This window comes from Nicotiana tabacum, chromosome 8 (genome assembly GCF_000715075.1).
Source record: "Nicotiana tabacum cultivar K326 chromosome 8, ASM71507v2, whole genome shotgun sequence".
Classification (NCBI taxonomy): Eukaryota; Viridiplantae; Streptophyta; class Magnoliopsida; order Solanales; family Solanaceae; genus Nicotiana; species Nicotiana tabacum.
This window is the reverse complement of record NC_134087.1, coordinates 124,935,570-124,958,034: the sequence shown is the minus strand read 5'-3', so window position 1 is coordinate 124,958,034 and position 22,465 is coordinate 124,935,570. Positions and strand designations below refer to the sequence as shown.

Sequence of the window (22,465 nt, the reverse complement as noted above, 5' to 3'; positions counted from 1 at the left end):
GCTTTAGTGTCACATTAGAACTATTGTACTCAAAAAGTCAAATCATTGTATTGTTGATAATTCATACGTGTTGTAGGTAATTGTTGGTTCCAATTGATGTGTGATTGATTCACCTTAGGTCAGCTGAAATAGTTCTTGTCTTGTGGAGGTGGAAATTACCTTATTTGCTTGAGGAAAAGCAAAAGTTTAAGTTTGGGGGAGTTTATAAGTAGGGATTTTGACTACTTATTTGCACTCTTTTACTTTCGTTTTAGACCAAAATTGCTTAAAGGTATTCTCTAAAACTAATAAAATATGCTTGCTTGCAGGAGTGTTGAAATATGAGCCAAAGAAATGAAAATCAACTCAAGAAGGAGTAAATTTGGACAATGACCAAAACAAGGCTAAAAGGGGCACAGTGCAGACCACACAAAAGTGAGTGCGGCCGCAGAACCTAAGGGCGACCTCTAACAGAATTTCATGGCAAAATGCAGACCGCATAATTCTAGTGCGGCTGCAGAAGATGAAGTTCAGAGAATTGTATATTTGGGCCATGAAGAAGTGCAGAACGCACCATTATTTTGCGGCCGCAGGATGCCAAGTGCGGCCATACTCATAATTATGCAGTCCGCAGAAGAGAAGAATCAGAGAGCCATGTTCCAGTCCAAGTTCAAGTGTGTGGCCGCACTCACAATTGTGCGGTCCGCACAATAAAATGAAGTGCGGCCACATCCCACTTCTATGCGACCTCATAAGGCCTAGTTGACCAGTCAAGCTCAGAGTGCAAACCGCACACAGAATTGTACGGCCGCACATCCTCCGCAGGGGCATTTTTATCAAATATTTTTAGCTTAGTATAAATAGAACCTTTTGTCATTTTTAGGTTAAGTTGTATCAGTGAAGAGCACCTGAGCCATTTTTCTTTATTGTTTTGAGTAATATTGTACTAGATTAGCTTCTAAATATTAGATTCTCTTTCCCTAATCAATTATTATGCATTCTATCTTGATTTATTCTTTGATTTCTTCATTTTTCATGAGTAGCTAAATTTCTAGCTAGGGTTGGGGCCCAACCCTAGTGTGGGTACTTAATCGGTGTTTGATTTAGGGCTTGTTTCTGATTGGGTTAGTGATATTTAGCCTAGTTCTTGCTTGAATCCAAGAATTAATGGTTGCAAACATTGATTCATGCCTAATTGACTTAGTCTCTACTTGAGAAAGAGAGACTAAGTCTAGAAAAATTTGGCTAACAAGAAATTAGAGTGAACTCAAGAAATTGATAGCCCCAATTAAAGGGTCAAATCTAGAGATAGTAAGACCCGACTTGAGCATATATCACTTGTTTTGTGCAATACCCATTTGGACTTGGGAAAGCCAAATTGGGCAAAATCACTCAAACTACAGAGAGGTATAGATTGTGTAATTGTGTGTGATTGCTATATTACAACCCCGACCAATTAAACTTGTCCTATAGTTTACAACTCGTTAGGTAACCACCTAGGTGGAAGTCACGACCCTAGATCTTTTATCATTTGAAAAAAAAAAACAAAAATATTATCTTCTATTTTATAATTGCAACCAATAGCTTAAAGTAAAAGTAGAAACAACAAACAAGAATGTGAAAGTGTAATTTGAGTCACATCATATATACTTACACTAAATATATACCTAATCACAATTCTAACTCCCTATGGATTCGACCCCGACTTGCGTTGGGTTTTTATTATTGCTTCGACCATCTTAGTACCTATATTTATGGTGTGAGTTTGGGCGACATTACTGGACGGGAAAATAGAGAGGGTGAGGGAGAGGGAGACTAAGAGAGGGAAATCATACCTTATATGGTTAGATTAGAGGAGAAAATCAAGAAATATAGCGGGTGGGGCAGAAAAGGAGAGGGGAGAAGAGGGAAAAAACTAGAGAAGAAAGAAGAAAGAAGAAAGAAGAAGAAACGAGCTAGGGCTATAATTAAGAATAGGTTTGCGACCTATTGTTTGATCCGGTCGCAAATCCCGTTGACCAGTCATACCTCATTTTTATTACAAATTCCGACCAAATCGGTCGAAAAAATTAATTAACTTCTTTTTTAATTTTAATTTTTGCGACTTATTCAGTCGCAAACCATAAAAAATATTTTTGCGGTATTTTCCTTGTAACTGAGTGACTGAATCAGTCGCAATTTTGAGCCAAAAAAATTAACATGTATTTTTAATAAAGTTTTCGATCGAATCAGTCGAAAATTGTGACTGATTTAATTTAGTCGCAAATTTGTTGTTTTTAAGTAGTTAACATTTGCTTTGGTTCATACCACGAAACAAGCAAAGATCTAAGGCTTTCTTTGCTCTGCCTCTGGGCCCGAGAGCGAGGTCCAATGATCCTTTTTTCAATCTCTTACTTATGTGAGTAGCACTCCAGTATTTTTCAGATAAAAATCATGATTACCCTCAAATATGTTGCAGCTAGAACTAAACCCGCTTAGATGAACCTGTCTTGAACCTCGCTCTGATACTACTTGTTATGATTGAAATAATAAGGTGTTATGCAAAATCTAACAAAGCATGCCTTGAACAACGATAAATCAGACAACAGAAGAGAAATATATCAAAAGAAACATAAATATCTAACGTGGTTTTGTGAGTTGACCTTATATGTCCACAGGCGGAGATGAGCAATCCACCATATAAACGAGATTACATAATATCGAAAGAACAACCTCACAAAGAGGCACACACAAGGCTAACATTTATCCCACAAATTCTCCCTCTAAACAAGCCTCTCAAACCTCTTATGAATGCTACTAAATAAGAAGGAAGGATCTTTAATTTATAGAAGTTAAAATCTTTACCTCCAAATAAAAGGACTGGCAACATATGAAAGAATTATATTTTTCTTTTCGTAAAGATAAAATAAATTATGGTAAATATGTCGTCCTTTCTTTGAAGAATTGAGACACCAAAAATATGGTAGAAAATTAGGATAAACATCTAATACGTTTAATGCAATAAGGTTTAAAAATCTATCTTTCTTATTAAATTTTGTGTTGAGTTAAACTAAAACAAATAAAATAATTTGGAAATGCTTGCATGATTGTTGAGTATCGGGAGATTCCCTTTTGCTATAGGAATCAGAGCCTCTTTGGTGCTAGAGTGGTAGTGACATTGAAAACAACCTACGACGCATGTGAAATACATGTAAAAGAGGATAGAACAGGCAGGCATGATATTTAGAGCGAATTTAGGAATAGGTAACCTAATAGGCTGAGTGAAGTTCCTAGAAAGGAAATGATCAGCTAGAGATAAAGCTCTTAGGCCATACTACCTCCTCTGTTGCGACTTCAAATTTGTAACTAAGTATATGGATAAAATGATACTAGTATATAGTCATAGACTAGGCAATTGAATTGTAAATTGTGTCACGCTAACATATATATATTTACATCTTGGGATGTAGACTTTTTGATGTCCCTTTCCTCTTTCTCTAGCTCTTTGAGCTGTAAAGAGAGTTGTGGAAGGTAAGATAAAGTGCCAAGTTGCAACCTCTTGTATAGTAGCTATGGATAGGACTGTAGGCTCCGTCTCAGTCTCTCAACATACAAGCTGCCTCTGCAACATAGTAGTATAAAATAAAATTAATGGCCAGGCATTCGCTATCAACAGTAGGATACACAAAGATCTGGATTTGGTGAAAACTAACAAGTTCATCCCCATTTTAACAGTATAGTTGTTATCTTTTGTTTTTGTCTTTTGTTTTGTTTTTATTACTCCCGTAGTTATTGTTATTGTTTTCATCTAGTTTCTAGCTTTTATGTTGCATCTTTCGAAAATAGCATTTCTACTTTCTCGGGTAGGGGTAAGGTCTGCTTACACACTACCCTTTCTAGGTCAGACCCCACAGTGAGATTTTACTAGGTCGTTGACGTAGCTGTTGTTATAGTCACACAAATGGTATGGCAGATTTCATACCACAAGTTTCAACCACACAAATGTTATGGTTTATTTAAAATCACATATCTCAAAAGTATTTTCTTCTTTATTAAAGTTTGTACCAAGTCAAACTAGACAATCTTTTTGAAATCCGAGGGAGTATTATATTTTAACAAGCATGCACTTCTTACCGGTTACATATGTCATAAATGGACTTCAATTTTCCTTCTATTAATTTTAATTTTGGACCGTTGTTAGTATGAGTTCAAATGTTTAGGATAAATACTAGTGTTTTAGTTTTAAATTCCACTTTCAAAAGCAATTTGAACAATTTTGATTGATCAGAAGGGTTGGTGGAGGTAGTAGCTGTCATCTAACACTGCTTTGTCGAAAAAGAAAAAAAAACATCTAAATACGGTACCGTACCGACCGACCGACGAACACCCCTAGCTCTCTCCATAGGATAAGAAGTACTAACGTTTTAAAACCTCTAGAGCTAATTAAATTCAAAAATACAAGCAGATTTGTAATAATAAGTCTACACTGTACCGCTTAAATAAACACATGCATACAAACACACTTGAATAATGAATGATAACATCTGAAGGACCGAAGCCTGAATTAGAAAACTACTACTACTAATAAGAGAACTATGAAAGACAAAATGCAAGTAGCTAGTTTTTCGAACGTCGTACATATATATATATATATATATATATATATATATATATATATATATATATATATATTCTAGCTCTGTATATTTAAGAAGGCACATCAATCATTCTTTGTTTCTGTTGTCAACATCTGTCTCTGAACGTTAGACGTAGAAACGAAGCAAAGGGCAGGTAAAAATGTATGCAAAAATATTGTGGAGGTTCTATTCAAGCCCCCACCACCAATTTCTGATTCGTTCCCTTCAATGATCAATCAGTAAAAGTGACTGATTCTTTGTTTCTTTTTTGTTGGATGTTTTTTATGTTCCATCTTTAATTTTCTCTGTCGCCCATACAGTATGTAGTCCAGACACGATCAAAGTGATCTGAATATGAATTGAAAGAGGGAGAGCGCGCTATCAAAACCTTAAACTATTAATTCAACATTGGAAAACTTTTGGGATAATATATAAATATACCCCTCATATTTGTTCCATTTTTTCAACTGCATATCTAAACTTGGGGTTATATACGTGTTCTTGTCCAGAATGCATCATTGAGAAATTTTGAGAAAGGCTTTAACTAATTTAGAGCACAAGAAAATTTTAGGTACTAATTAGCAACAACTTATGCACATACTTTGTGGTTGTATTTAATCCTATCATCTTACTCATAATTTTCATATATTACAAACTGGAGCAAAATCTTAAGTGGCATTTAGAATGTCAATATTCAAAAATAAAAAAGAGCAAATCGGGAAACCTTAATTTAAAATTGTACTTGTTGGGGGGAGAGCTGCTATTTTTTATTTTATTTTTTTGCTTTTCATTTTGACTAATTTTTTCTTCTTCTATACTTCTCTTAGTCAAACTATTACAATCAGTAGTAATCTCTTCATTTGTACTACGTCTATAAATGAACAATTTCAGTTGGAAAATAACAAGAAGCAAACAAACTACCACTGATGAAGCGTCGTGGGATTAATGAGATCTAGAGGAATTTCGTGTTTGAGCTCTCAGAATAATGAACCCGTCCCCGTGGAGGGACCACTTTCCTCTTAATAGGTGATATATGACACGAATCTAGATTAGTCTGGCCATGAACTCAGCATACCCGATGATTTAAACCCAAAAAAAAGGAAAAAAAAGAAAAGAAACTAACTAGATTAATTACTCTGTGTCATATGTTGCATACACTGATAAGACCAGAGGTTCAATGAGTATGGTTAAATTCCTAATATCATTTATCAACACCATACGAGCAATAATTCTAGAAGACCTTGTTAATGTAGCTTACCTCAACTCAAGTAAAACATTCTAGGGTTACGTTTAAGCAAGTGGTGAAATTTTCTTAAAATGTCAATTAAACCCTTCTCATTAAGCTTGCATATATATATAAAGTGCTAAACTATTACTCCCTCCATTTTAATTTAAATGAAACACTTTTCTTATGAGTTTGTTCCAAAAAAATGACACATTTATATATTTAAAAATAATTTAACTTTAAACATTTTATTTTACTCACTTTACTCTTAATGAAAACTTTTATAGCTACACAAATATCATGGCCCACAAAGCTTTTGTCCCTTATGCTTTTAGGATTACATGTTTCAAAAAAAAAAAAAAATTGTGTCAAGTCAAACTACGTCATTTAAATTGAAACGGCGTGGGAGTTACTAGTAAAAAGGAAGGGATATGGCTGGGGCACACGAATGCATGCAAAATTACTGATAATGTAATAATATTTGGTGGCAGCAGATGCTGGCGCTACTGATTCTTTAATGATCTCGAGAAGACAATGAATTTTAGAGAATGATAGAAATGATGGAACTGCTGGTTAATTCAGAAATAAAGGAATTAAAGAGAAATTACGATGGTCTGACAACAACTGGAGAGGAGAAAAAAAGGAACCAAATTAACATCTTTATAGTACTGCTGCAACACCTCCTATGGAATTAGCCCTATATCCTATTTACATTTATCAAGAAACTACTGTAAACTCTATACCATGCATACTGCCGCTATTATCATCCTCCTTGTGAAGATAATGTTTTTAATTAATTCACTCATAAGGATGTGTTTTTTCCTATTTTAATTTGGTTTGGCTAAGTGCATGTTCAATGTTTTCTGCAGCCACAATCTCAACCCTAATATTGAATAAGTATGTGCAATACATGCTAAAAGTAGGATGTTTTGTTCGGTGTGGCTCAACCCTAATATTGAATAAGTATGTGCAATACATGCTAAAAGTAGGATGTTTTGTTCGGGAAAAAGGATATATATATATTGTTTGACTCAAAAGATATCGGAATCTTTTTGAATAAATCAATCAAAGAAAATAAAGGGGTAAATCTTAGTTAGACATAATAAATTCCAGATCAAAAAGGTAATAGTATAGATAATACATAGGATGAAAGAAATAAAGTCGATCTTATTGAAACGCAACATTGTGGCTCCCATCAATCAATGGGGGGATAGCTTTACATGTTCTTCTGCAGATTACTTCTCTCCTATGAAGATTACAGGAAGAGAGCTCGGGAGAGAGAAAGGGAAAAAAGCCCCCCCCCCCCTTCCCTATCGAGGGTATTTCCCTACTATATATAGTCAAGGCTCCTTGCCATTTACTTGGTCTGACACTCTCTCGCACCAAGTGTGCCTTGGTCGTTCTTTTAGACACTGCTCCTTCCGACTCGACGGGTGTCGAGAAGGGGATGTAGGGTGGGCTATGTTATCTTTTACTACTCGGTCACTTGGGCGGGACGTTGGTCAGCTCGGCCGTGACGGTCAAATTTTGACCAATACAGTTAGTCCCTCTATCTGTCGGGGTCGTCCCCTGTCGGGACCGGCAGATGGATCATGATTGCTATGAATTCGAGCGAAATCTGACTTCTTGTTCCTCAGTTACGTCACTTGGGTTTTAGGTGAGATGGCAGCGTTCTTTCGATACCAGTGGACCGTTGCGGCTGTTTCGGAACCAAAACGTCGTTTAGCATCAAAGCGTTATTTCGTGGTTACCTCCATTATGACACACGTTCCTGGGGAACTGAAACGTTTTGTGCCCTATCATGTTTGATTAGCGACTTTTGGGTTTCGTGCTCGGGGGATTTATGTCTTTTATAAATAGAAGGAATTTATCATCCGATTGACACACTTCTTGCCTTTTACTCGAAAGAATTCTGCTGATAGACTTTCTTCCTAGTACTTCAAGTTTTAATTTTCCCTTAGTTAACTGAAAATTTTCGTCCTTTCTTTCCGTTGTCTTTTTGCCGCCTCATCTGGAAAAAATGGCTGGTGATTCCTCTCGCACCGACTCCCTGTCACAATTCCGGCACCGAAAAGTGCTGCTCAGGCCACTAAAGGGGTGGATGCGGTGGAAGACGAGGAGGTCCCATCGATAGTTGAGATTTTGCCTCGCCCTGGGAGAGAATTGACCGACTTCAGCAGTCGCGTCGAGGCGGAGCCGGAGCCTGTCCCTTCTGTTATGAGGGAAGAAGACATTGTAGAGTTGAAAACCAGGTGGGGGATCCCCGGCTACGTCGACATGCGACCGGCAGTAGGAAACGACATAGTTCACTTTGACCGTCCTGGGTACTGCGTATTTTACGCCTACCCATTCCTTATTGGATACACACTTCCTCTCCCTCTCCTGATGGTAGACTTCTGCCATTTCTATGAGGTATGTCCCACCCAACTTTCATCGTACCTGTACAAGTTGTTCCTTATATTGCTCAAGTTTGCGGAACTCGCCGGTCGTGAGGTCATCTTGGATCACATGCTCAGTATTTTTGCCCCTCAGCTCATTTGCGGCACGATGTTTCACATGCGTCCTCAGGGGTCGAAGAGTCTGTTGGTGAAAATGGACGACAGGACTAACCGTTGTTTTTATGAGAAGTATTTCTATGTGCGGACTGAACACATTGTGGCGGATCCGACGGGGTTCCCTGAGAAATGGAACGTTGCACGTAAGTCTCATGCTTTTAGTTGGGGATGCATCCGACGATTTTCCGTTACAGTACTAAAACCTGTTATGTCTTTGCAGCTGAGAAATTGCCTCCTCCTCCCGTCGAAAATATCCGTGAGTGGGTGAGCGCTATTCTCCCTCATACGGCAAGGGTCCGCACGTGGGCGCCTTCTATGACAAGTATGGGCGCAGGCCTCTTTCTGGTAAGATGTCATTTCTGTTTGCCATTTTTCTCTTTTCCCTCTTTATATTTAATTCCTCATGTGCTGCTCGTTGGTGCAGGGAGGGTGCGGAGAGTGAGGGCTCCTCCGTTAGCTTTCCAACAGCCAGCCTCATCTACTCGCCCTATCGCGGTACCCACCACCCGACCTTCGTCGAGGGCTGCTTCAGTCAAGTCTGCGATCGTGGTTACTCCTGCGAGGGCTGCTTTTCAGGCCGAACTTCTGACCCGTGTCGTTCGCCCGATGGGTGAATCTCTGCCTACTAGGGAAGAATATGGGCCATCAAAAAGATGGTGAGTGGAGTTCGAGAATGCGGCCTTGCGGACCATTCCCGATGCTGACTTGATGGACGAGGTGGCCGCTATGGGCTTAAGGGTATGTTACTCTTTCTTTCGCTTTTCCCTAGTTTTTCTTGATGATAGGATTCTAACCCATCTTTTAATTTTTTAGATGTATATGGTGGAGGTGGAGAGCATTCGCAGGGCCAACATTCGGGCCAAGATTTTCTTGAAGATGCTGGAGAAATATCGCCGCTACTGTAACAAGTGTCGCGAGATGCATGAGTGGCTGAAGGCAAACCCCGGTAATCAGGATCTTGGTGAGGAGTTGGAGAAGAGGGACCAGGAATTGATGCAGGCTATCCGCAGCAAGAGTGTGCTTGAGGAGCAACTTCGAATAAAGGACGAGGAGCTTGAGTTGGGCAAGGGGGTCACCGCAGAGTGCAAGCACCTACAGGAGAAATTAAGGTTAATGCAGTCGGAGATGGATCAGAACTTGATCAAGGTCGAGGCGCTGAGCGCGGAGTGGATGGGGAAATTAGTTGGGCTGGAAGACAAGGTTGCTGGGTTACATAGCATCGAGAGTGCTTGGTCCGCGGCTTCGGCGAGGGTGGTGGCCCTGGAGAACACCATCCGCGTTCTCTAGTTCGAGCAGGAGTCGGAGAGAGCGACGGCCACCCTAATGGAGGCAAGGCTTGAGGAGCGCATTAGCGAGATTGACCAAGAGGCATCAGTTCTGGGAGATCGGGTTGCAGCATTGAAGGCAGAAAATGAGCGACTGTTGGCTCAGATTGAATCTTCCTCCACCATCGTTCCCCGCCACATGCTCGAGCTTTGGGTTTACATCGAAGCCCAGCGGGATATATACAAAAGTTTGTGGGAGGCGGGTAATGTGACTGAGGATGTATATGAAGAGGCGCAGGTGAAAGTGCGGGAGGCTTGCGTCAATTGCGGATATGATGCGGCGACGCCAGAAACCAATGGGGGTGTGGACGCCGAAGGAGAACTTCCCAGAGATGACAGTGGAGAGGGTGGCGATGATGATGCAGAGTAGAGGGATAGGGATATTGATCTGTTTTCCGTTTGTTGTTTTCTTCCCCATTTTTTTTATATTCGTAGTCGATTGTCGTTGTTCCTTTATTCTTTTTTCCTTTGTTGTTTGTTTTTTATTATTGTTGGCTTGGGCCTTATGTAATCCGCAACCATTTGCACGGAGACTTTGTATAAAGAAGAATTTTTCGTTGTTATTTGTCTTGTATTCTACCCTTGTTTTCGTTTCGCGCGATTTCGTTGCGAGATAGATTCCCGCACGAAGAGTCCCGTTTTTTTTTTGCACTTTTTAATGGTCCTTGGCCTTAGAAATATTTTGCACTTTCTCTCTGGAGACGGCTTATGGCCTTAAAGGATGTTCGCCGAAATATTAACCTATCGTTGTTCGATCGAGAATGAACTCTTCTTTTTGGTGAAGGCTTTTGGCCTTAAAGGGTGTTATTTCGAACTTATCGAAATAATAACCCGTCGTCGTTCGATAGAGGTTGAACTCTTCTTTTTGGCGAAGGCCATTGGCCTTAAAGGGTGTTATTTCGAACTTGTCGAAATATTAACCCATCGTTGTTCGATCAAGGTCGAACTCTTCTTTTTGGCGAAGGCCCTTGGCCTTAAAGGGAGTTATTTCGTACTTGTCAAAATATTAACCCGTCGTTATTCGATCAAGGTCGAACTCTTCTTTTTGGCGAAGGCCCTTGGCTTTAAAAGGTGTTATTTCGAACTTGTCGAAATATTAACCTGTCGTTGTTCGATCAAGATCGAACTCTTCTTTTTGGCGAAGGCCCTTGGACTTAAAGGGTGTTATTTTGAACTTATCGAAATAACAATCCGTCGTCATTCGATAAAGGTCGAACTCTTCTCTTTGGCGAAGGCCCTTGGCCTTAAAGGGTGTTATTTCGAACTTGTCGAAATACTGTCCCATCATCATTCGATCAAGGTCGAACTCTTCTTTTTGGCGAAGGCCCTTGGCCTTAAAGGGTGTTATTTCGAACTTGTCAAAGTACTGACCCATCATCGTTCGATCAAGGTCGTACTCTTCTTTTTGGCGAAGGTCCTTGGCCTTAAAGGGTGTTATTTCGAACTTTTTGAAATATTTACCCGTCGCCGTTTAATCAAGGTCGAAATCTTCTTTTTGGGGAAGGCCCTTGGCATTAAAAAGTGTTATTTCGAACTTATAGAAATAGTAACCCGTCGTCGTTCGATAAAGGTCGAACTCTTCTCTTTGGCGAAGGACCTTGGTCTTAAAGGGTATTATTTCGAACTTTTCAAAATAATAACCCGTCGTCGTTCGATCAAGGTTGAACTTTTCTTTTTGGCGAAGACCCTTGGCTATAAAGGGTGTTATTTCGAACTTGTCGAAATATTAACCCGTCGTCGTTCGATCAAGGTCGAACTCTTCTTTTGGCGAAGGCCCTTGGCCTTAAAGGATGTTATTTTGAACTTGTCAAAATATTAACCCATCGTCATTCGACCATGGTCGAACTCTTCTTTTTGGCGAAGGCCCTTGGCCTTAGAGGGTGTTATTTCGAACTTGTCGAAATAATAACCTGGCGTCGTTCGATCAAGGTCGAACTCTTCTTTTTGGCAAAGGCCCTTGGCCTTAAAGGGTGTTATTTCAAACTTGTCAAATTATTAACCCGTCGTCGTTCGATCAAGGTCGAACTCTTCTTTTTGGCGAAGGTCCTTTGGTCTTAAAGGGTGTTATTTCGAACTTATCGAAATAGTAAGCTGTCGTGAGTCCCAGTTTTTGGAAAACCAAACATTTTCTGGGAGAGCCCCAGTTCGTTTGACATTGCTTGCATTAGAGGGTGCAACGTCGGAGAATACGAAACTTTGCTATTTCGCTTAGGTTCGTTCTGCGCACACATTGTAGTTTCCTTGTTTGACTCCTGCCTTCCGGCTTGGAGGTGTCACCAGCTAGCGGTACTTCGGTTGTTTTGCAGTAGTTTTTCGTTCTTTAATTGAGATGTTTCTTTACTCGCTCGTCCGCGCGGTCTTTGTGTTTCTGCTTGAGCAAAGAGTAGAAGGTGAGTTAAAATGATACTTTCCTTACCCCCCACTCGGTGGTCCGATGGAGGAGAACAGGTTGGTAAGGTTGTTCGTCTCGTTTGGTATTTCGATGGTTAATGGGGCAAAGATTTCTAGATTTGGTGATTCTACTCGGCTCTCCTTCCCCTACCGTGTTGCGCCTTTGTTCCGCGTGGGTTGGGTTTTTCCTTAGCACTCTTTTCGGTGGGTGATCGTATTTCTTCTCTTTGATCTGGGAGAGACTAGAAAATTTCACTAAGAAATCCCCATAGACGACACTAAATTGTTTGACTCAAAAGATATCGGAATCTTTTTGAATAAATCAATCAAAGAAAATGAAGGGGTAAATCTTAGTCAGACATAATAAATTCCAGATCAAAGAGCTAATAGTGTAGATAATACATAGGATGAAAGAAATAAAGTCGATCTTATTGAAACTCAACATTGTGGCTCCATCAATCAATGGGGGATAGTTTTACATGTTCTTCTGCAGATTATTTCTCTCCTATGAAAATTACAGGAAGAGAGCTCGGGAGAGAGAAAGGGAAAAAAGCCCCCCTCCCCCATCGAGGGTTTTTCCCTGCTATATATAGTCAAGGCATCCTTGCCATTTACTTGGTCTGACACTCTCTCGCACCAAGTGTGCCTTGGTCGTTCTTTTAGACACTTCCTTCCGACTTGACGGGTGTCGAGAAGGGGATGTAGGGTGGGCTATGTTATCTTTTACTACTTTGTCACTTGGGTGGGACGTTGGTCAGCTCGGTCGTGACGGTCAGATTTTGACCAATACATATATATCGGAGAGTACGATCTTTCCAAAGGTGGAAAAAGTCAAATTGATCATTTCGAAGGTGAACGTCCAACACTTACCAAAACTATGTTTAATGTTGTAGTATATACTAAATTGAACCTTTGGGGAAATAACATGTATGTAACCAGCAAAGAGCTAAGTGGGAAATTAAGAAGAAAAAGAAATTAAAGGTCTCTTTATGTGCGTAAATAATTTTTTACACCTTCAATGTAAATTGAAGTTAAACTCCGAGTAAATTAAACCCTACGCATATAAATGCTGGGAAATAACTCAAGCAAAATTTTGATGTTGCAGCTAGACTGCTGGTCCCCCATACCCTTTTGGTTACAGGACTATAAAAAAACATTTCCGTACCCATACTCATCAAGTTGCATTTATTAAACAAAGAAACTGTAATGTTTGATGAGAATCAGCAGTTAGACTTTGCTTGTTTTGGTGCCCTTTGGATAGGTGCCTTTCAACTAGAATTCTCATAAGGAGCTAGCACCTTAGCAGCTTTGCAGCGTATTAGGTAAAGAGAAATGGTCCATATATATATATATATGAACAAACTAAAAGCTGAAACGAAACATAAACTAGAAAATGCACGCATGATCTAATATATATAGAGAGAGAGGACTTAGCTAGAGATCACTCATGATGCTGGAGAATCTCCTTTTACAATGACATGAAATAATTTATTACTTTTAGTAAACCATAAACAAATCCCATAAATAGGACAGTTCACATGGACATCTTTCTAGACTCTCAATAATAGAACAGAAAATGTAGCAACCATAGACTTAGCTTGCCATGCCACATTTTAGGTCGTCTCTGAATATGACACATAAAATACTTAGAGAAAGAGTTTTTTTTTTTTAAGCAGCACATCTACTAAAAGTCTAAACTCCCCAAATTTACGCCATAGTTATTCAGTCTAGCTAGGAAACTGAATATGAGGAGCGCTAGCTAGCAACCATAGCAGGTAGTAGAAATTAAAGGAAATGATCCAAGAAACCTGAACCCTCTATAAATTAGGCTCAAATATTTCCTCCTCTTCCATGGCCTCCGGAAGGGCTTTGATCATTCCATGATGGAGGATAAGGGAAAGGAAAATTATGTGTTTGATGAAAACCTCCCAATTCATACCCCCTTTGGGGTGCAACCAATGGAGCTGAAACATCGTTGCAAGAAGCATAGCGAATTAAATCTGCGTTAGCAGCGTCGAGCTCCTTCTGGAGGCGCTCGACTTGGCGTTGGAGGAAAGTGATTGCGCCAACACACCCATAAACGGGATCCCTGACTCTTGCCTCGGCTTCGTAGGCCAAAGTGTTGACGGCGTCCTCCCTCTGGTGAGGGAGGAGCTCGTTCAGAAGCTTGGTCACATTGCTAGCCCCGAAGATTTTGTGGACATTGGCAAATTTCTGTGGCTCCTCAGGTGGGAAATAAGGTGCAAAGATGCAACCAGGCAGACATTTTCTCCTTAGGAATTTGCAGGCAGCACAAGGGGAGTTGTAGCAGCTGGATGAAGCCATGTATATAGATATATATTTCCCTCTAGCTAGCTAGCTGCATCAAGTTAACATGATCAAGTAAATCCCTTCTTTCAATTTTCTTTATATGCATCTTTAAGCCATATGGGGTATTTAACTATTCTACTGGTTACTATAAGCTAGAATATACCCACAACTTTTCCTTAACTATTTCTAGCCTAATTTCATTTTTTCCAATTTGGGATTTTCTTGAAACTTTTATGTCTTGAATAACCATCAAAGAACCTTAGCACACCTAAGATTAAGAAAAAGAGGAGAAAATAACTTGGCTATAGGCCTTCTATCAAGAGGAAATCACAAAAAGTCTTTTTATCATATCTGCATGTGTGTTAGAGATCGTTCGATGATACATGTACAATGTCTAATTAAATGAATTTGTTTATGGTATTCTATATAGTGCTAATTAGCCAGCTAATTATTTTTCTTATTCTGTTCTCTCCCCTAAACTAGTTCCTTTTTTTCTTTCCTTTTAACGGCTAAAAGGAACTATATATGCATGGTTTGTTCAATTTAGTTTCAACAATTTTTGTCTTATCTATTATCATCCAGCTAGCGCACACCCACTAGAATATTGTTGAGTTCAGTTGGATATAATGAGATAGCCTTCTGAATATAAATTCTGTTAAACACAAGATCTGATCTGAATATAAACATGATGAAATCTACCGTTTTTGAAATACATTTTCAGAATATAAATAAAAAAAACTGGTAAACCCTAGATCGACAACTATGACATATAGTAGTTGTATAGCAAATATATATTTGTTGGACTTTATCTTAACACCTTTCCCAAAAGAGTGGCAAGTCGCACAACAGAAAAAAATTTAGCAAAAAAGATAAGAGATCACAAGAAAACGTCATGACTTTACCTGTTCGTTGTGATCTATGTTTTTCTGATGAGAATAATGAAAAGGGAAGTACCTTTTTTTTTATTTATAATCTTTGTGAAAGCTCTCTCAGAAAACTGGTTACAAAGTAACAAAGAGAAAGTACTTCACAGGTTCTTTAAATTACCACTAGTGATGAAACCCTCAGAAGGGAAACCCTACTTGGAGAAGGGAGCTTTTGCCCTAATCTGCAAATCCTATAGCAAAAGTTGTGAACAAAACTGAAAGGAGGAGGCAAAGAGCATTTAGTGATGGAGAAGGAATGAAGGCAAAAGACAAAAGGGCAATAAATGGGAGGTACATTATGATAAAAAAGATGACTATGGCCCTCAAAATCGAATAATAATAATAATATCAAGGAGCTGTGGGGTTGTTTCCCATTTTTCCTTCTACCCTTTTCTTCCTGCTCATGCACTACTCAGTCACAACCAAAAGAAATTCTAAATATGTGTTTCGTTTTTTTATATTTTTTTACTCTGTCAAATGAATCTCAAATAGTATGTGTCAAACATCTCATTTACCTCCTGGTCATTCCTTGTCTGGTTGGCCATTATATTAAACCAATAATTCAGCAATTCAACCAACATGAACTATTGTGGTGGAGTGGTAAAATACTTCTTATTTCTTATTCAGAGGTCTTAAATTCAAACCTTGAGTATGAAGTCGCCCTTATTTATGGAAATCTTTACCTCCCAACATAGAATTTTCCGGCACGAATCCAAATTTAATTTAGTCAGACTCCAATACATATATCCCGAATTTAGTCAGGCCCCAATACCAGACAACATATAATAAGATAGGAAGAGATTGAGTTACAGATAGTTTCTTAATTTAAAAAAAAAGGTATATATTCTCGTCGAATTGGAGCATGGAGATGATTGTTTGAAGAGAAAATGCAAATTAACATTGCGTATAAAAGAGAGCTAAGCCTTACCTGAATTTCCCTCCTAATTTGTAGAAAATCCTATCCAGTATCCACTTGTTTGTATCACTTCTTGTCCATTCATATTTGATGATCACTCTTTTTATGGAGTTAACATGCTACGTTACTGCTCTTGACAAATGTCTAGGAAATAGGTTAAACAGCAATTGAACTTAAGTATATATTCATCATTCTGACGTTTTTCGCGCACCATTTAAGAACTAAAAGGAAATATTCCTTATATATAACATCATGTCGTTGTGCTTAAGAAAATAATCACTAGTATCCAATGCTAACTCATGGTTTGTTTTGTTGTTTATATAAGAATTTCAAATTAGATCAATGTACCTATATACAATTTTTATTTTTTGCGTGTATGTGTTGACCTAAGCGAAATATGTTTTGATGATTTGACAAAGAAACAAATGCATAAACCAGGTCATGGATACTGTACACAGGTCAACATCGATCGGAAACAAGCAAAAAGCATACATGTTGCAAAGGATAAGCATAAGTGGTTATTTCTGATAATACCTAAACAAAAAGATTGCATATTTGATAATAAGGAGCAGGACTCCTAACTTGAAGAGAACTCAATCCAGAATAAGGAAAGAGTTAGAGGTTGAAGTTAACTAAAACTTTTCTACCAAGGAAGAACAAATAAAGCAATAGATTTATAGCTACTCTTTATTTACTAACTCTATACATATCAGTGTTGTTATATTTTACAGGCAATCGCGCACATACAAAAGTGAAAGCAAGAATTAAGAGCAAATAACAAGGCATGTTGTGAACAATTCCTTTTAGACTTAAAAGTGTGACCTTGAAGCTACACGAATCCGATTGAACAACCAGTTCCATGAAGAGTTTATGCATCTATCTTTATTTCTTGTTTAAGTGTAGTAGGAGTTTTTGAGTTGTACATTCAGCTTGCTCTAGAAGCATTTGTACTAAGCACTTGAGTTGTGTTATTCAAGGTAGAATTAACTTGAAGTAGTTGCAACAGCCTGTGACATTGCTACAGGGGTTGGAGTTTAATCCTTATATTTGCAAGAGTTTTGTACACTTTGTTACGTTTTGGCTCAGAGTTTGGTGAAAAGTTTTGAATAAATTCTACCGGAAAATAGGTCGTGGTTTTTTCATCTTTTTGAGCTGGGTGTTTTCCACGTGAAGATCTGTGTGTTCTTTACAATGCTTTATTGATTCCGCTACCATAGTTAAGAAACTCATAGAAGAATTAGGTCCTTCGATAAACGAGCGCACGCAAAAATTCAAATCACCCCTGTTGTGTGTGGTCTTGAAGTATAAAGCATCAATATATATTGTCTTGATCTTGTTTCTAGATAGGAAATAAACAAATTTAATAGGATTGAAAAAGTTGGGAATGAGTTGGAATATTTTTTCTTTAAACATCAAATTATGAGCAGGGTCATGTTTATTAATTTGAATTTCCCAGTATTTGGAGTTTTTTTTTATTAGTAGTTGCATTAATGAAACTTATAATCAAATAATTCCGAATACTGGGAAATTCAAATTAAAGACCACAAAAGGTGATTTCTAAGAGACGATGGGTATTTGTTATTGTAATTTTTATTATCAATTAAATATAGTGGGATAAAATAAATCACTAAAAGGTGATTTCTGGTAACATTCTGATGTAAATGAAGAAAAAAATTTATATTCCTGTGCACTTTTAATCAATTATACTATGGATTTAAGACTTCACGGATGATGACTAGAATATTCTTCCACACCAAAGTATAGAAAGGTAATGTCAATATTGAACAGTCGATCAAATTTTGTTGTTATTCTATGCATGATTCAACAGTGGATCTGTACGATCAGTGACGAAATTGGTTCTGGCGAATACAAATAAACATTTCTTTGATTCATAGGAGGAGCTTTTAGTTTTAGTTGTATTCGGTTTTAACAACAAAAAAAAAAATATAGTACCTAAATATATTTAGCTCAAAAAGTGAAATAGTTGTCTGGAAACTAATATAATTGGTTTCCAAAATTAAAGCCAATCCAAACCTACAAAACTGACCAGCTTGCTCAATCCAGTCAATCTTTTTCTTCATTACTCATGTATCCCCCTTTCCTGATCTTTCTTGCTTAGTGTAATCTTTTTGGTAATTTTGTGCTATATGAATATGAATCAGGAACGAAACACAGAAAAAGATCATTTTTTCGAGACTGTCACAATTTTTTTTTCTTCCTATTTAACATTTAGATATAATCTGCTCTATGAATTTGGACTAAGAGGGTGTTTGGATTGGCTTATTTCAAGCTTCTATTGGTTTTTAAGTACTTTTTTAGTTTATTTGGTTTTGTACTGTGATAAAAAGTGATTAAAAGAACTTACTTTTAGGCATAAAAATTACAAAAATAAGTCACAATTATGATTTTTGACTTTTAACTTAAAAGCCACTTTTAAAAGACAATTAAACGCCTCTAACACTGAGTAAGCTACAAAGAGAGGGAACACTTTTCATGAAAAAGTTCCAAACTCAGACCTCTAATTTATAAGGGTAGAGTGAAATGGTCCCAATGCATTTGCAGCCAAAACAAGGCCCATTTTAGTATTTGCTCTTTTTGGGGTGAAATGCAAAAATAGTCAGACTTACCGGTATTGAAAAATAATCATAGTTTGAGAGGTAATCGAAATTTACCCATTTTCATGTAAAAATAAATTTGAACGAAAATACGGTTCAAAATTCAGAAAATATTCCAACATAATATATTGGAGTTCGAATTTTTTACATGTGAACTTCCAGCATAATATGCTGGAAGTTCATACACATGTGCTACAATCTCCAGCATATTATACTGGAACTTTCTGTGTGCTGAAATTCTAGCATAATATACGGAAAGTTCATACACATGTGCATCAATCTCCCATATATTATGTTGTAACTTTTCGTGTTGCAGCAAAATATTGGTTATTTTTTAATGACTTTATAAATGCTGGCTATTTTTCAATTATCAATCTAAAAATTGGTTAGTCCGTGCTATTTCACTCTTTTTTGGGAGTATGCATGAGTTGTCTAAGAGCAATATTTTTGTACGATTACGATATCTTAATTCATAACCAACTTGATGGAGTGTCCTAGCACCTATATTAGTAGGTCATAATCAATGCGCATGGTCAACTCATTCTTTGATGGACTCTTTTAAATTCCAGTATTACCCTTCTTTTATTGGTAGCTTATTAAAGGTGACCATCATCTATGAGGTTTTAAAAAAAATTACACAACCTGTCAATGGTGATTATTATATAAGCATAAACTTTAATTCATACCATGATCTTGAACATGATAATGTTACATGTAATTGCCATAGAAAATATACCTGAAGCGGAATTCATTATCTTGAAGCGGAAGCGTTAATTCAAAAACTGATTTCTCGCCCCTTGCCCTAACTTTATGTTACCGTCGCCTTTAATGATGGAAGAAAGAAAGTAAAATCCAGTAACCCTAATGGGTGGGGAGAGGAACAATTTATAGAGGTTCTCACTTAATCCGGTACGTCCATCAATTAAATATTAATTAAATATTAATTATGGGCCTAATCTTATTGGGCCACATACACGTAAGAAAATAGTTTACATTCTCCCACTTGGCCCAATAATCACATAATATTAATATTTAATATAGTAACATTAGTTGCGCATAAACAAATCTCTTCTATAATGTCCATCATAAATACCATAATACGATAAACTACTAAATGTGAGTTATGGCGGTTATATATAATTTGTCTACATACTCCCTTCCATATACCACAACATTAGCAACTCATTGTACCAGGTCCATAAGCTATAAAATATTATGGTCCACAATAATATCTCATTGAGACTTATCCTGTAATATCTCAAAATAATAATGTGTACACCATTATGAGAAACAGGAAATCACTAATGTATATTAGAAACATATAAATGAGCTCAGAGTGTCAAAACATCATAAATACATCAGTCATAAATACAGCCAAGACTCATTCTATGTACTTGTTCTTTAAATATCTTTGGCTGTAAACCTTTCGTTAATGGATCTGCAATCATGAGATCAGTTCTAATATGCTCAAGTGACACTCTTTGTTTCTGAACTTCCTCCTTGACGGTAAAGTACTTTAATTTCATATGTTTGGCACCTTTGGAGTACTTATCGTTCTTGGAGAAGAATACTGCTGCAGAATTATCACAGTAAATTTTCAGCGGCTTGGTAATGGTGTCGACAACCCCAAGTCCTGAAATAAAGTTTCGCAACCATAATGCATGAATTGTGGCTTCAAAACATGCCACAAATTCTTCTTCCATCGTGGATGTAGCAATAACAGACTGTTTGGCACTCTTCCACGATATTGCTCCTTCAGCTAATTGGAACAAATAACCAAACGTGGATTTTCTAGTGTCAATACATCCAGCGAAATCTGAATCCGAGTATCCAACAACTTCCAAATGCTTGGATCTCCTATACATGAGCATGTAATCCTTCGTTCCTTTCAGGTACCTCAAAACTTTCTTTGCAGCTTTCCAATGATCAATTCCTGGGTTACTCTGATATCTTCCTAGCATTCCGACCGCAAAACTAATATCCGGTCTTGTGCAAGTCTGAGCATACATCAGACTACCAACAATTGAAGAGTAAGGAATTGATTCCATTTCCTTTCGTTCTACATCATTCTTAGGGCATTGCATGAGACTAAATTTGTCCCCTTTTTGAATTGGAACAATTCCTGCTGAACAATTATTCATGTTAAATCTTTCTAGACCTCTTTCGATATAGCCTCTCTGAGACAATCCCAATAATCCTTGTGATCTATCACGGAATATTTCTATTCCTATCACATAGGATGCCTCACCCATATCTTTCATTTCAAAATTCTTAGAGAGAAAATCTTTAGTCTCACGCAATATGCCTAAATCATTAACAGCAAGTAGAATATCATCAACATATAGGACTAAAATATAAACTTGCTCCCACTGATCTTTTGGTATATACACCGATCAACGGTATTTTCCACAAATCCAAAAGATGTTATGGTATCATTAAACTTTATATACCATTGTCGTGAGGCTTGTTTAAGTCCATATATTGACTTCTTCAGTTTACACACCATTTGACCTTTTCCTTTAGTTTCGAAACCCTCTGGTTGGTCTATATAAACTTCTTCCTCGAGGTCTCCATTAAGAAAGGCAGTTTTCACATCCATTTGGTGTAACTCTAAATCATAATAAGCCACCAAAGCCATAATAATTCTTAACAAGTCTTTCTTTGAGACCAGCGAAAAGGTCTCTTTATAATCAATGCCTCCTTTCTGAGTATAACCCTTGGCAACAAGTCTGGCTTTTATCTCTCAATATTGCCATTTGAATTGCGTTTGGTCTTAAAGACCCATCTACACCCGATTCTCTTAGAACTTTCTGGCAATTCAACAAGATCCCAGACTTTATTGTATTCCATGGATTTTAACTCTTCCTTCATGGCATCAATCCATTTTTCAGACTCATTACTTTCTATGGCTTGTGAAAATGAAACTGGATCCTTATTAAGACCAATGTCAAAATCTGACTTTTGCAAATAAACCACGTAATCATCCGAAATAGCCGATTTTCTAACTCTTTGAGATTTTCTTAATGGCATTTCTTGTGGTTCATTTGTGTCATATATTTGTGAGTTAGTTTCTTCATGAAGTGTTTCATCCAAATATTGCTCGGTATTGTCAAAGTGTTCTTCAACAATTGGAACAATATTTGGTATTTGTGTGGAAGTAGGCACATTTTTGGGTAATAGAATATTGACCCTCACCTCTTTAATTTCCACACTTTGCTTTTCAACACTCCCACTAACTTCACCATTCTCAATGAATCTTGCATTACCAGTTTCAACAATTCTCGAACTATGGTTTGGACAGTAAAACACATACTCTTTAGATTTCTCTGGGTAACCAATAAAGTAACCACTTACTGTTCGAGAATCTAATTTCTTTTCTTGTGGATTATAAACTCTAGCTTCCATTGGGCAACCCCAAACATGCAGGTGCCTTAAACTAGGTTTCCTTCCTGTCCACAGTTCAAAAAGGGTCTTTGGAACTGCCTTACTAGGAACCCTGTTTAATAAATATACAGTGGTTTTAAGAGCATACATCCACAATGATTTGGGTAATGAGGAATTACTTATCATGTTCCTAACCATATCCATAAGTGTTCGATTGCGCCTT

At 37.6% G+C, this 22,465-nt stretch overlaps 1 protein-coding gene across 1 annotated transcript; it reads right to left on the bottom strand.

Moving 5' to 3' along the window:
- Window positions 1-13,571: 13,571 nt before the first annotated feature.
- On the bottom strand, window positions 13,572-17,286 carry LOC107828216 (protein LATERAL ORGAN BOUNDARIES-like). The gene is made up of 2 exons (XM_075220886.1): window positions 15,356-17,286; window positions 13,572-14,450 (listed from the first exon to the last, which is right to left on the bottom strand). The coding sequence occupies exon 2, from the start codon at window positions 14,414-14,416 to the stop codon at window positions 13,922-13,924; it is 495 nt and encodes a 164-aa protein (XP_075076987.1). The 5' UTR covers window positions 14,417-14,450; window positions 15,356-17,286; the 3' UTR covers window positions 13,572-13,921.
- Between the last annotated feature and the right edge of the window lie 5,179 nt (window positions 17,287-22,465).